This window comes from Bombus impatiens, unplaced genomic scaffold, assembly GCF_000188095.3.
Source record: "Bombus impatiens unplaced genomic scaffold, BIMP_2.2 scf_0222, whole genome shotgun sequence".
NCBI lineage: Eukaryota > Metazoa > Arthropoda > Insecta > Hymenoptera > Apidae > Bombus > Bombus impatiens.
Genome location: NT_176641.1, coordinates 368,940 through 384,316, shown reverse-complemented (window position 1 = coordinate 384,316; position 15,377 = coordinate 368,940). Strand labels below are relative to the sequence as shown.

The following is a 15,377-nucleotide window of genomic DNA, read 5'->3' as shown; positions in this document are numbered from 1 at the left end:
GAGAGCGGCGGGGGCGTGATAAAGCCCTCGCACTCCTCGCCAACGACAGACATGACGATGGCTAGCAACATTGTGGTTGAGTGGCTGCGCTCGCTTCACTTAGGCCAATATTCCGAGTCGTTCATCGACAATGGCTACGACGACCTTGAGATTTGTAAGCAAATCGGTGATCCTGATCTGGATGCGATTGGAGTGTTCAATCAAACGCATAGAGCTAGATTACTTCAATCGGTGAAGACACTGAGAGAAGAGGGTGCTGCGAGCGTTTACTTCACCTTGGAAGAAAGCAACGATTGTTTGTGCGACAATGTCAGCTCGAAATCTTCTAGAACGTCTTCTGAGAGACCGCTCAGCGATAAAGAAGCGCAGAGGGCTTCGCCGACTGCCAGCTCTTCGAGCGGTGGTCAGGAATTAACCAAGTTCGCGGACGAGTACGAGGAGGGAAAGGCGGAGCTCGTCAGAATCCCAAGGATGCAGCTACGGGTGCTGCTGCAGGAGAAGCTGAGGCACGACGGCATCAGGCTGGCTTGTCAACCTTACACAACACCGGTAAGTCAGCTTGTCCTTTTTCCTTTTTGTTCGTTTTTCTTATCCTTTCTCTCGCTCCTTCTTTCTCTTTATGGACGTAAATTTTCTTCATCGCTATACCTGACTATTACGTTTAAGACAAAGTTAGTTATTTGCTTCCTATGGTAAAAAATGCTGCGAAAAAATTTACGGCTAGAAGCTCGGTACGATATAAGATGAGTTACATGGAATTCACGGAACTTTATCATCCTTGGAAGTATTTCGCTTTTTGATTTCTTTCCCTTCTTCCCTGAAATTTCTTTCACGTTTTTATTTTTAATTCCAACCTGTCATTGACTAGCACATCTATCCGTTTGTTGTAATAATAACTTTGCGATTTTTTTCATGGACGTTTATGAGGTAGTTTATTTCTTTTCTAGTTTTTTTTATGTGTTATTTTATTTTAGATTAGATTATTATGATACGCATTGTAATCTCGTATCAGAGATATTCTGTTACAAATGGATAAAAGAGAATTTGCCGTATTCTTTAGAAACAGAGTATGTTGAGCGAAAGAATTTATAAGGGAAGGCCGAATTTGTCATCCTTATTAATTGTACGAAAATAATCTATTTTTCTGAATGGATTGAAATGAATAATTCTAACAATAAATATAATTTATGGGATAAAATAATAAATTTAACGTATATATCTATGATTCTATGATCGAAGTTAATAGAAAAGGCAGATTTATAAATTATCGTTAATTATATTAGCGCCATAATATTTTTGGTTATTTATGATCAATATCGGAAATACGAATCGAATTATCAAATTGTGAAATAACTATATGAATCAAGAGGATGTTTCAGAAGAAAAGCAAGATAATGCAGAAAACTCGTAACCCTTGTAGAGACACGCCTTGAGAATGTAGATAATTCACTGATTCATTATTTCGTTACAGTAACCCCACTGCTTCAGATAAGACGCGTACTATAATTTTATACGTTCTACGATGTATATATGTATTCATTATATCTTTCCGAAGACAACGTGTAGTTTATACATTTTAACGAAACATTTCATCATATTTTTGTTTTATATTTTTTATGAAAACGATTAATCAAAATAACAATAATTAGAAATAAATAAATATATATATATTTCATTAAGGAAATTCTTCGTTTTTGAAGTTCCTATCGTTTATGTACTTTTAATATGTGATAAATAATATGTCTGGCTTTCAAGCTCGATTGATTAGCGATAAGAGCCTGTCTCAAATTTCTTGAAATTTAAATATAATAAAATTAAATATAATGAAATAAATATAAATGCGTGCAGCCGCCCTAAATACTGTATCAAAATTATACATTTATTTTGATAACTAGTACAAATTTATTGAATGTTGGAGAAGATTCATTTACATAAGTCGATTCCAATTAATATTTATAATCGCTTCATTTTTAACTATTTAACTGAATCACTCAATAGTCTACATTTAGGTCTTATAACGAATGCTGGAATTAAAAGAGAAATAAGATAGCACAAAATAAAGTTTGAAGAATGTAGTCGTATTGATTTTTAAACTTTTATTCATGATTTGCACATTTGTGTTATGTAAATTGTAAGTAGAAAAAAGTAGAAAAGTGTGTGGTTCGATAATATTGTTTCAAAAATTGAAGTTATGCGACGATAAAGACAAATAGCCGCATCTCATGCGTAATTACATTTTTTGTTTGTGAATACAAACCATCCGGAATAACCACAGGCTTTACGTTTTAAAAGGCAAACAATTTTAAAAAAGTGCATCATATTTTCATGCAGAAGTAGTTGGGAACGGTATTTCTGAAGTTTCAATTGAAAAACATTAACGAATATGAAACATATTTTCTTATCTAAAGACTACGCATTGAGCGTTATCAGGTCCATATACATGACGTCCGATTAAATTGCACCAGTTTGATTCAAACTTTCGATGTTTTAATCGTCCCTTCTTCTAATTTTTAGATTAGCAAACATAGATAATTATAAATCTGTACTTTTGTTGTAAGCAAAAATGTATATGTTTAAGTTATAGTTGTGTAGGTATCGTTTCCTTAAAATTATTCTTATTATCTCATCAACTTTCATAGGACAAAATGACTGGAACTTGTAAATTTTTCAATTAAAATGAATTATGCATTTTGTTTACCTAAAATGTACTTAAAATTCGCTTGTTATTTTTTATAAAACCTTTCCTTGTCCTGATAATATGAGCAAAAATGTAAAAGAGTACGTAATAAACGAAGCGATATATGTATATTTACAAAATGGACGTTAATGTCATAGCTACTTGTATAAACGTACAAGAAAAACTTCTCTGCGCGAAGATTTAGAATCTTTTGTTACCGCGATTGAAAAAGGAAGGGAAATAAATAACAGATTCATCCGACAATCCCGGTAACAGAAGTTACGTCGATCATAGTGTCGTAAACTAATAAATTGTATTGTCATACCACGTATTACCAATCCGACTACTAATGAAACTGAAATTGAGCTAAAGACAAAGTACACAATTGAAGTGATTATTAGAACGTCACTGTACCAACGCGTTGTATCACTGTCATGAATATGAAGCCTAGCCACATTATCGATTTGAAATAGCTTTAAATATGATCGTAGTCGCTAATGATTCACATAGCTGGACAACGTCTTTCCAGTATCTGCTTGTGTTAATTAATCGCGAGAAGAGCTAAGTGCACTTTGAAAAAAGAAATGTACGTCTGATATTGGTACATACTGTGTAAGCGTGTGGGTAATTCTATCGTCGAGGATAAGTCTGCCATTACTTACGTCCGTTTCTTGACATTATGACCTCGTATTTACATGGCTGGGGCCCTATTTTACTGGTTTATGGTCATGATGCTTAGCGCATTGGTAAAGGTACCGCGTAAACAAATCGTGGCAGCCGTCGAATTTGAATGACAAAAGGCCAGCTTTTGCGGAGACTGTAAATTACGTAGCAATTACGATTGTACCGCGGCCGAAAATTTACGAGCACGTATGCTACGTTTCGCATCCGCACTCTCTCCTATTGGTTTCCGAATTTTAATTCAATCCCATCGCAATGGATTAACCGCTGTTATTCCAGTATTATAATCAATTTTACGAATTTACGAAAAAATATTTGGGAGTTTTATGAAATGGATTTTATTACTCGAGACTGTAAAAAGATTATCTTTACTATCCGGTCATTAATAAAGTTACTAGCTCGTAGAGTTCCTTGAGTGCAGCTGATCGATAGATAGATATACGAATAAATTATTGATAGGAACATCACAAAAAGTTTGTTAGCTGAGAATATTTGAAATAATATTTGTACGAAAATTCAGGTAGGAAAAGTTTCGCAGATTGCGTGTTTTGTAATTAGTAGTATATTTTGAAATGTAATATTGACTTTGCTTGTGAGCAAATGTCGGTTTAAAACAAATTTGACAGTATTGCAAATATGCATATTTAAATATACACAGAGTTACAAATATTTATTACGCATAGTGCAAACTCAAATATTTTGATATTAGTTTGATGAGAAATAAAACAGAATAAGTGTGTAAATTCTAAATTACATAGATTAATATATAGGTCAAATGTTCTTTACATGATACGTATTCAAAATTTGATACATAACGAGGATGTGAGACAAATAAATATTATTTCCGAAAAGAATTTGAGAACGCAAGCTTATCTTTAAAATATAAAATATACGTGAAGAACATGTTACCTGTGTTCAAAAGAGCAAACAAAAAGTGTTCCAAACATCTTTTTTGGTTTCCCTGTACCATTTTTAGAGAGAATTCATTTTCTATATTAATACAAAGTAAATGTTATCGAAAATAGTACTTGAATAAGTTGTTTCGAAATATTAAAAAAATATTACAAAATAATATAAAATAATAAAAATTTAATAAATGGAAATAGTTAAATAACGTCGAACAATAAGGAGAAACACCCTTTATATTAAATTTTCCCTTGTGGAAGTGCTGGTGCTTGCGCACAAATGATTGCAAAAGGGAAAGGAACGCAATAAAAATACCTGTTCTCTCTCAGAGCACGGTGGTCCGGTCGTCATCTGCTCCTTGTTCCCTCTCGATGCAGAACGCACATGTTCCTGTGGGCGTGCGTGCACGCGTGTAACCAAGGCTCTCTCGCGAATATATCGACCTTCGGCCAAGTGATATGTAGGTACTACCTCCGGCTTGGAAGCATACTTTCGTATTTATTGGTCCAATCCGGAAGGTCCGATTTGTTCGACGCCTCAACTGGATATCTGGTCAATCAACATTCCAAGTATAGGGACCACGTAGTCAATCACGGCACCCGCGATACGATCAGTGCCACTATGCGCCTATTTATTTGTTGTTAGCTGCTCTTTCATGGTACAACTAGCAGCTACAGTCGAGAGCACCGCAAGGCAATTTAAGAAAACTTTATTCTCAGAGAATAATGCAAAAGTGTGTAGTACAGTTGTAGAGGTCACAAACGAAATACGTACTTCCTTCAGAGTTAGTGAAAATTGAAGACTCTGGAATGAAATTTATTTTGTTTTTAAAAGTTCTGTTTATCTTGTGCATTTTGCATATTTGTTCAAACAACATAGATACAGAAAAGTTTATTTTATTTTTATTTGTATAAGTTTACTGCATGTCAAAAATTGTAGAAGTCGAGGTACCATTTTCTGTAAATAAATGTATCTAGCACGATTAGTAGTGTAGGATTTGATTCATTGTTTTATATAGTATAAGATCGTTTTCATAAAAAATATTGTCGTTTAAATCAGAACTTATCTTCATTAAATGCATACTTGAACGTTATACAAAAACTACGAATGTTCGATAAAATTTGAGAATTGCAAACAAGAAATATCTTTTGTTTCGTTTTAACCAAATATTATGAACATTCCTCTAAGATCTACGTTTCTTAAGATCTGAACGAAGAATAAATCCAAATAATAAATTGTAAAAAGACGGAACATGGATTTAATACAATTAATTTCTAACTAAATGAAAATCATCTATTTATTATGAATTATTCATTGTTTGCTTGCAAGCACAAAGAGAGCTTTCATTGAAATCCAGCTTTGTTGTCTCAGCTTGTATTAATGCATAATCCAAACATGGAATAATCAAGTGGTTGAAGTGTCATGTTGAATTGTATGGTGGGATAGCATAACGCGTGATTGTTGCTGAGACGCGAAACAGGAGAAATGCGCTATGATCGAGCAATTTAGTAGTTTCAGCTATTCCAGACAAGAGGAGAGAGTACGGCGACCGAGTTCATCGTATAGTATAACTGTACGCAGACCAGCAGTAATAGCGTTTAAATATTTGAGCAAATGTTCAATCGATATACCTATCCCTTAGCCAACCCCGTCACAGCTCTTTCTGAACCGTCCGTTTCCAGCTCCTTTCCTCTTTCTAACCCGTTCTACCTTGTAGGCGGCCGATCGAATACGTTTCCATGAAATATCAAACGCGACGAATGAGATTCTCTTATTCTATGTAGAAATAGGGCTGTGGAAGAAAGGGAACATTATGTTTTAGACTTTGGACAATGAAAATATATCCGTATGCTGCGTAATTGTCCGAATATAGGTACGGTTAGCAATATACTTCGATTATTCTAGCAATAATTCGATTGCTCTTGATAATGAATGCCAGTTTTCATCGCAATATAGCTATCCTTGAATAGGGACACAAAGAATTTTCGTATTATTTCTCTTATTTTTCTCTGAAGTAATCTCTTAATGTTGTTTGCGTTAGAATTTAGGTGAGACATGATTTGTCGTTTCCAAATATCGATATTCATCATTTTTCTTTTGTATAGAGAATGCAAATATAGATATCCCAAAGTATAGATATGAGCAATTGTCGGATTTTTTTAAATGTTGTAATGTAGCCTGTTCCGATTGCTTGCGTTAGAATTAATTTGGCTAGGATACGATTGACCATTTTTAAAAGAAGTCCTTTTTATGAACATGTAGAATTATTTAATTATTTTTAGGATATTGTGATAGTTATACTAATTTTGTATTGACATTTTCTAACACTTATTTTAATATATATGCTCTTTTTTATGGTATGTACGAAGCTTTTGTAGATAACTGTATATGTATATGGCGTTGCCTTACCTCATCATAAGAAGTAGATAACAATCCATTGCTATAGATTGATAAACGCTCTACTTTTAGAACACTACAATTTAACGGTACTCTCGTTTCATTAAAAAATTTAATGACGCTCTTATTACATTCTGGTACACGAGAGAAACCATTCTATTCCAATCTTGGAAGGAGGAAGATATATTTCGTGTGATGAAATATAAATGAATATTTCTATGGTATATCACCCGAAGCATACATAACACGCATCTAGATCAGGAAAGTAATCAGGAAAATCTTGGATATTTGATAGGGCATACAGTACGTGTAAGAAATTTATGGTTTTCGTAGAAAGAGCCATTAATAATCTTTCGTTTCTTTCTCGACCTTCGCCTTCCTTCTTCCGCCTCTGTTTCTTTCCGCGATTTAACGATAAGATTTCTTCTTCTTCAGCTCGTATACGTGCAACTCTCCTGCATCTCTTCCCTCTTTTCCTTTCTTCTGTCGAAAGGAAGAAACATAGCTTTCCTCGACACCTGCGAAAGGCCAAGTTTGCCAAAACGTTAATGAAGTAGCATCGCTGCAAAGCGTCCTAATAAAGCACCAAGCCGTTCCGTTTCATTATAACTAACATTGTCCTCTTTGCATCTTAATGGTGCATAAAGAAAAGTATTAAGCATGATATTGCCTTCCAGCTGTACGTACACTATGCTTAGCAGAGAATTTAGTTTCAAACTAGATGCTGGATTTCTACGGTGTTTATAGCGTTACATGAAACGTTTTTTTATTGTTATTAGGACGCGTTAAGAGAAATCTATTAGGAATGTTACAATAATCCAACAGAAATAATATTACGATAGGTCAGCGGAAATGTAGTATTTTTTTTATTGTCACATCAGCTACACAAATTTGAGTATTGGTAAAAGAGTTGTAAGGTGGTTTTACTTTGAGAAATTAGATTCTGTTAGATAGCTGGGTCCCTTAAGAATAGAGATACTTATGATATTTATGCAAGACTACCATGATTTTCGTTTAATTTAGATTTTGAAATGATAGTAGTTCTTCCAAGATACTTCATGTAGTCTCAAATTCGTGATTATTTAGCAATTATCTTGAAAAATTGGATGATGCATTTTAAAAATCAATATGTATTCATTTTTACTATTTCTTTTTATTTTCCATGTGTAGATTTAACAAAGCATTTTTTACATTTATGTCAGGCCATTAAGAAAGCGCAGCTATAAATTAAACTATGGATAATAAAATCGTTGCTTTAATCAAGTCAAATATAAATTAAGCAGATACAGCGATTGGATTTTATTTCAAACGAATTTAATCAGATATTAATCTGTAAGTATTAGATTCGACTAGGAAACTAACAGAAATTGGGATTCGAAGAAGCACGAAATTGAACTTCGATCAGTGGCTCGAATCTTCAGCAGAGTGGTTCAGATCTTGATTAAAGCATCTGTAATTTAAATGTATAGACTTCGTTATTTTTCGTGCTGCCGAGAACATCAGAGGGACACGGTAGAAAGAACGTAGCAGTAAAATTGATCTTTTTTATCTCTATCTTTTTCAAACGATGTCAGCCTATTTTAAATGAAATTTATCTTATTATATATGTTAATGAGATAAATATTCAATTATCGAGACAAAATTGCTTCCTCACTCATAAATATAAGAGTTTCCGATTACACACCCTGATAATCATTGATCAGGAAATCAGTGTCTCTGCAATCGGGAGATCAGATAATTGGCGCCTGGATAATTGATCTTTAGATCACTGACCTTCTGGTACAATCAGTCCAACGTATTATACTATCTCATTAGCAAATAATTAATATGCAACTTTCATTCTACGTTATTTCAATATTAAAGAAATTTCGTACGTGGTACAATAATATTTGTAAGGGATCCAAGCATTTGAAATAATTTCATTTGTAACAGCTGCAGGTAATTGTAATTTGTAAAAGCAACAAAGCAGTAAATTACTCGAAAAGTTAAAGACCGTGTTATAAGAAACATCAACAGCTGTAAATTATTAATAATTCTTATTACTGAAAAATACTTTTGTAAAAAAAATTAGTAAATATCCTCGCAAAAAACAAACTGAATATCCCTCAATTTATAGGGAATCTGTTCTTAATTGACGATAGAGTAGTTTTTCCATGAAATGAGAATTGAGTTCGAACATTATTTGTATTTTTAACGAAATTAGGAAAATATGTATCAACATGAATAATTTTAACACTACTATATCCATAGCACTACATCAGCATTATATGAGTATTAATTATTACTATACGGCATCGATATGTACTATTGAATTTTCTAATAACCACGTTTTATTAATTCCCGACGCGATCGAAACTAGCCAGTCGTCGTGCTATTGAGATTATATATTCTCTAACTTAAAAAATATCCGGATAGTCGTAATAAAATGCAACAAAATGGACAAACAACGTTATGGAGACGGGATGGTGAAATTTTTGTTTAAGATGAGCATTACTTGGCATTTTAAAAATCTGTTGTATTTCGAGGTAATTTAATTGCGTGATAAAACGTTTTCCCCAAGCAAGTGTACGCGCTGTTTGTTGGTGATGCTTTCAATGCACTTCTCATTGCCATTTTCTTCCTTTTATTCGTGCGTATGACAACGACACAAGTTTCGCACGAGTGTCTGAAAAATGTTTAACATCGTAATGTCATTCTGCCTCGTTCTCATGATAATCCAGCCGCGAAGTAGTGCATACACACAAGCATTTCGCATGCTGAAGCGAGACATAGGGAGAAGGGAGATGAGAACAGGATTACGTTAGGTCAACCGTGTATATACACACATACACATCGAGCGTGCTTTGCCAGAGTTGCGCGTATATCTCTGAATGTCCACGATGAGAGTAGAAATCCCTTTGGACAGAGAACCCTCTTTGATGTTTCTTTTTTGAATCCTCTTTCTCTTTCTCTTTATCTCTCTGTCTTTTTCATTTGCTTTTCACTCGAGTGTGGTCGATGTCCATCTTGCCAGTTTAATCTCCAGTAAAGATTCCTTCTCACCTATGCGCCGTTTAAACCACTCGATTTAAATAGACATTCAGGTAGTAATTTATATCTATTAGAATGAGTTAATCATTCCTCCATTCATGCATTCGAATACCTGTTTTCACGCTTCGCCCTTAAAGTATTTCAATCTTATTCGGTTCTAACATTAAAAATAAAATTTTGAGACACGTTTGTATGATGATATTTGTTACATGCTTTTTTTAACTTCATTTCTGTCAATTATGTAATTACTGTCAGATATATGTTCGATATTTTATATATATGGTATATGTAGAAGCAGTTAAATTACACTTTTCTTATAATTGAAAAATATCTTTTCCAAATTATAAACGTTTCGATTACAAGGAATATAATCCGATGAAAGAAACTGATCTTTTGGGCGGAATAGAGGTTTTTTTAAAAAGATTTAAATATGTCAATCTTTGTGCTAATATGATTATCATATTAACACTGCACAAGTGTAGTTGTGATGATAAATTTGACAAATACATGATATATTATTTATTAATCCATAAATCTCGGGGCGAATTACTGTCCACATGATGTATCATAGCATATTGAAGTTGCAAATTGAAAATTAATTCACGAGTATTGTATGACGCACAATAATTATAAATACTGCCTAGGTATACAATATGATTTAAAAATGTTAGCCAGTTTTTCTGCGTATAAATAAAACGCGTAACCCATCTCGTTAGAAATTCAAAAGGTTTAATTAAAAATAGCTGTATAAATTTCCAATTCCATTTTATCTGGAACAATTTCACTGGGCTTTGTTTTCGATGATGAATCAAAATCCGTATATCGAAGTAGCACGATGCTCATCAGTTCTGGATAGGCTATACCTTCTAACAATTTGCTCACTCTGTAAATTGGGTGCAGTGACTACTTATAGAATCGTGGTTCACTATCCGTTGGATATTCCGATATTGGGCTCTGCAGCAGTTAGAAAATCAGATAGGACTGAAAATAAGACAGGGAAAACATTAGACGGATAATAAGAGGGAAAGGTAGGGGACAAAGGGAAGGAAATGAAGAGGAAAGAGCGCGTAAACGTACTGTAAGAACGGAACGCTTATTTACGAATGCATTATCTCGTCAGTAATAACCTGAGGTATATTAAATTGCATTACGCGCAATCACTGAGGGAGATAGAGGAAGTTTGTTCTTCCGTCGTCTTTGTGCATTAATAGAATTTATTCGTTTCCTAGCTATTCTTTCGCCCATTTTCTTTGTTAACTAACGATGACATAGGAAATAATTATGTGAAAGTAGAAAGCAACAAACCGTTTCTTAACTGTTACTTAAAGTTCATTAATAAGTGACATTGTGTAACTTTATATCGTGGTTTTTGAAGCTTTATGTTTAAAACAACAATAAAGGGATTGCAATACATTCACGTTTCACTATTTAATAATTATAAAATGGAGTAAGTTGAAAAATTCCGTTAATTAACAATTCTCAAATCATACGTAGAGCTGCGTTCGCTCTAACTAACTTTACCATTTAAATCCCTATAGGGAAGCGTAGAAATTCGAGTGCAAACGTATGGTTACATTTTTTTCGCTTCCGTACATCTACGAAGCTGAAACATCGTAGAAGCATTATATCTGTAGTGTTATATTAAGAATATTTCACCTCTAAGAGAAAAAAAAACGAGAGAGAAGGGGCTTATCAATAAGGTAAATATCACAGCTGATCGAATTAACAATCTTCAAGACATGCATATGTAGAATATAACTAGGTTCGTGTCTTGGTCTACTAACTTTAACCACCTAAATCACCATACTAATACATAGAGCATTCACAATGGTACCTATACAGAAAGACGAACCTGATGTCTGATAATCATGGGATAATATCAAAATTTAAGTGTAAATGTACGAGAACATTTTTTCCACCTGCATGAATCTACATGAGTGTAGCTAACTAACAATAAGTAGAAGCATTACCGTACGGACTATTCCCTCATCGAGTTGGTAGGCTGGCACGCAATGCATGCAGCGCTATCTAGGCAACATTAAGGACTCGCCGGGTTGTATTACGGTTGCCTGGTAATAAACATGTTTAATTGCAACGCTAATGGTGCAGGCGGGGAGCGTAGCCCAGTCTCTTGTCCCTGTAACAGTCTAAAGCCATTGCGTCGGCTTTGCTTTCCGCCAGAATGCCATCGTTATTGGTAAAAGGAAAGGAGGAGAGAGGGACATCGTTCGTCGATGTTTCTATGGGCGATCGATCGCACCGGAAAATACGATCAAGCCGATCGGTGCACTGCGTTCTTGTTCTAAAAGCTTCACCACCACGACGTTTGCTCGGTTATCGAGGGGGTTTATGGTTCGTCGAGTGTTTGTATTCGTGGATCGTTACCAACACCGGAAGTTTCCTGTAACGATGGCAATAATTGTTTCGATAGAAGCTGCGGTGAACTTGGTGGCCACGCTGAAAGTGAAAGGTGTTCCTCAACTACGGTTAACTTTAAGTTAATTTCCTTGCTAATACGTTATCGATATTCGTTAACGGTACTTGACTCCTCGCTTCTTCGTTTTTCCTTGTTAAACGCTTTATTAGGCTAGACTTAGAACGTAGCCACCGAGTTTTCAACATTTTATCGACTGTGGTCGTCTTTATTAGAAATAACGGCTACTAGCGGAATTTTGTAAAACGAGAGAGAACGTTGGTTGGTTTCTTCAAATTATTGTTTCTTTTAGATCTATTAATACGTTATAGAGGCACTTTTTAACTTGCTATTTATCGTGAGTACCTATGAATTACATTACTTATCTGTTTCTAGCTTTTACACAGACGTTATTTAAATAGGGTCAGTACTTTTTTAAATCTGAGTGGTACACGTCTCTACACAGGAGTATATTCATGAAAGCAAGTTAGGCAATTTGAAATGAATTTCTCTTTTAGAATAAATTAAACCAGATTTTTTCTGTGAAGAATAATTTTGCATAATGTATCTACGTGCTGCATTAAAAATATTAGCGCTGGGAAAGATATAAATATAGCAGTGCATACTGTACTCACAGTTGTGCTCAGTGAAGTGGAAGAAATGCGATCTTAAGTGATTTGGCTTCATAGTGGTCGACTGTTATCGGGTCCGGTATATCAGTAGCGTTACGCACCGAATGCTGATAAAATCAGTAGCAGACATGGTACTCTTATCAGCAATGACCGATCGATCGTCCAAGAGGGTAGGATAGTCTGAGGTCTGGATCCACTGTGAAACAAAAGCATAGTCTCGTTAGTGGGGATTAAGCGAGACCCAAAGTAAGGAAGCAAAAAGCTCGGTGGACTAATGCCGAAAAAGGGGAAAACGGAACGAAAGAGGATCTTATGGCCAATGGATAGATCTTTTTGTAACAAAGATTCCAAGTTTCGAACGTGATTGCGATATATAGCGAAGAAGAGATGACAAAGAGTCGACTAATAGCCGAGTCTGTAACTTTTTGCAACCTGTAGGAGATTCAACATATAGTTTAAACTATAAACTATAAATATTTAGAATTAACGTATAAAATATATTAAATTTTAGTTTCGAAATTAAAATAGTTCTAATTTGGAGTTTTGAAATATTTAAGATTAATTTATATTGTGTTCTACGCGATAAATGATATAGATGACCTTTATCACGTAAAACACAGAATGTGGCATAAAATAAAATATTCTAAAATTCTAGATTTAAAATATAAGATTTTGAAATATCAATTATGACATTTTTACGGAAATTTTGACTTATAACGCAATAATATATAAATATACTAGTTGAAACTTAATATGAAGGCATCGCGCATTTATCTTAATTTCAGTATAGATGATCGATAATTTTCAAACAATTGTTTCGAGTATTTGATCAGAATTTTGTATTATGATCTGCTAACGATGTGTTTCGTGCATATCATTTGTATGCTGATATGATTGATTCAGAACTCCGGAAGAATAATTTCCTCTATCATATCGATGTTTTATGTATGAAGTAATGTCTGCTAAATCAACTGGTTGCCTGTTTTCATTGTAATCAAAGATCATCTTCGATTATTCTTCAAGCTGAGTATTTTTCAGTATAAAATTCTCAGTAAGAAATCCAGAGAATTGTAAAAACTACAGTCTACTATTATTTCAATACAGCACGCTGCTATTCACATTGAGGTATGAAATGAAGACAAAGAGTGCACGTTATATTTCACAAATATGCAATGTAGTATTAGAAATATCCATGTCAAGTACAGCTCTACATTCGAGAACAAAGGATTAATTTACCTTTGATATAAGACCGTTTTACTGTCATAAAATTCAAAAGGCATTTCTGGTTGAAGTCAAGCCCATGGAAATGAAATGTAAAACCTAAGCTGAGATTGGTATCATTAGAAATGAAATATTTTTGTAAAGAAACTATAGTTTAAAAAGAATTATAAATTTATTAACTAATTTTATCGTTAGACAAGTAAAAATATAAATATATTTCTCATATATTTCAAGGCAATAAATATTTATAATGATTGCAAAATTTTGTTCAGATTGTGCAAGTTTTAAAAATGTTAAGGCAGTTAGTCATTAATTCGGAAAATATATACCGAATATCTTTACAATACACAGGACGTTTAGAACCGAAATAGGTGCAAAACTGACCACATTTCACTTAATAAAAGTAAAACAGAAAGATATCTATATATACACGAAATTTTATAATCGTGCCTTGTTACAATACATTGTTAGAAATGCTAAATTAGAAGCGTTTAAAGTATTATAAATGAATGCACGAAATGTACGTGCCGTTTAACAACCGTAAATACGTATCAGAGATTAAACTGTAATTAAATTATATACTCGCAAACATTTTACATTTTCTTTCCTAAATTCTGCTACTTCTGTATAGCTTCTCATAGTTATTTGTTTAAGCCTTCCGTAGATTATTCCAATCTTACCTAAACTCTGTCTCTTTACGTGTATAAACTCGTTTGTGCAAAAGAGATGAGGGTTGGTTGTAGAAGCGAAATTAGACATTGCTTAGAAAACCTAAATAGTTTGACCCAGATACGGAATGCCTGGTGGCAATTCGTGCGGGATATGAAGTCAGATTATGTACTCTGAAAATTTCGTCTCGTTCGAGGCGTATCGAGATATACGTGTAATGGCTTCATTGTGAGGAGGATCGAATTGACGCGTAACGGCGTAAGAATAGTAGCAAGTCGGGAATCTTTAATGCCATTCCGTTAACCGGCCATGAATTATTACCGTTTCCGGGATAGTTTCGTACGAGGCTGCACACAATATATCAAGCTCCTTTAACTTCGTTTCGCGGGCAAAGCATCGACCAAAGACTCAGCTGCTACTGCCTGGATATCTCTCTTACCAAGCAAGATTTCCCCCGATTTGCGAACGAGGCAGATTTACTTCCGCCTGCCGAGCCGTGGCCCGCCAGAAAAATGGCAGTGTGGAAATCGGCGCAACTGCACAACCCCCTCGTCAGTCTATGCAATTTTTATCGCTCCAACAACCAGAGGAAGACGAAGCAGAGCTATTACTCGACTTCTGGCGAGCGAGGTTCTCCGGCTGTTTAATTACTTCCGTCAGGTTTTTTTTGTCGTCCTTATAGTCAATCGCCTTTTCGTCTTTAACGAAGGAGAAAGAAATTTCTTTAGCTCTTAGAATACGGAACCTCAAA

General features: G+C 34.4%; 1 protein-coding gene across 2 annotated transcripts in view; it reads left to right on the top strand.

Annotated features, from left to right (window-relative positions):
* The window catches only part of LOC100746926 (SAM and SH3 domain-containing protein 1-like), a 376,143-nt gene that overhangs the window by 2,248 nt on the left and 358,518 nt on the right, over positions 1-15,377 (top strand). For both annotated transcript variants that reach the window (XM_033319973.1, XM_012383825.3), the window contains exon 2: positions 1-549. In XM_033319973.1, the coding sequence (XP_033175864.1) occupies positions 52-549 (498 nt within the window). In that variant the 5' untranslated portion in view covers positions 1-51. The remainder of the gene's footprint in view (positions 550-15,377) is intronic.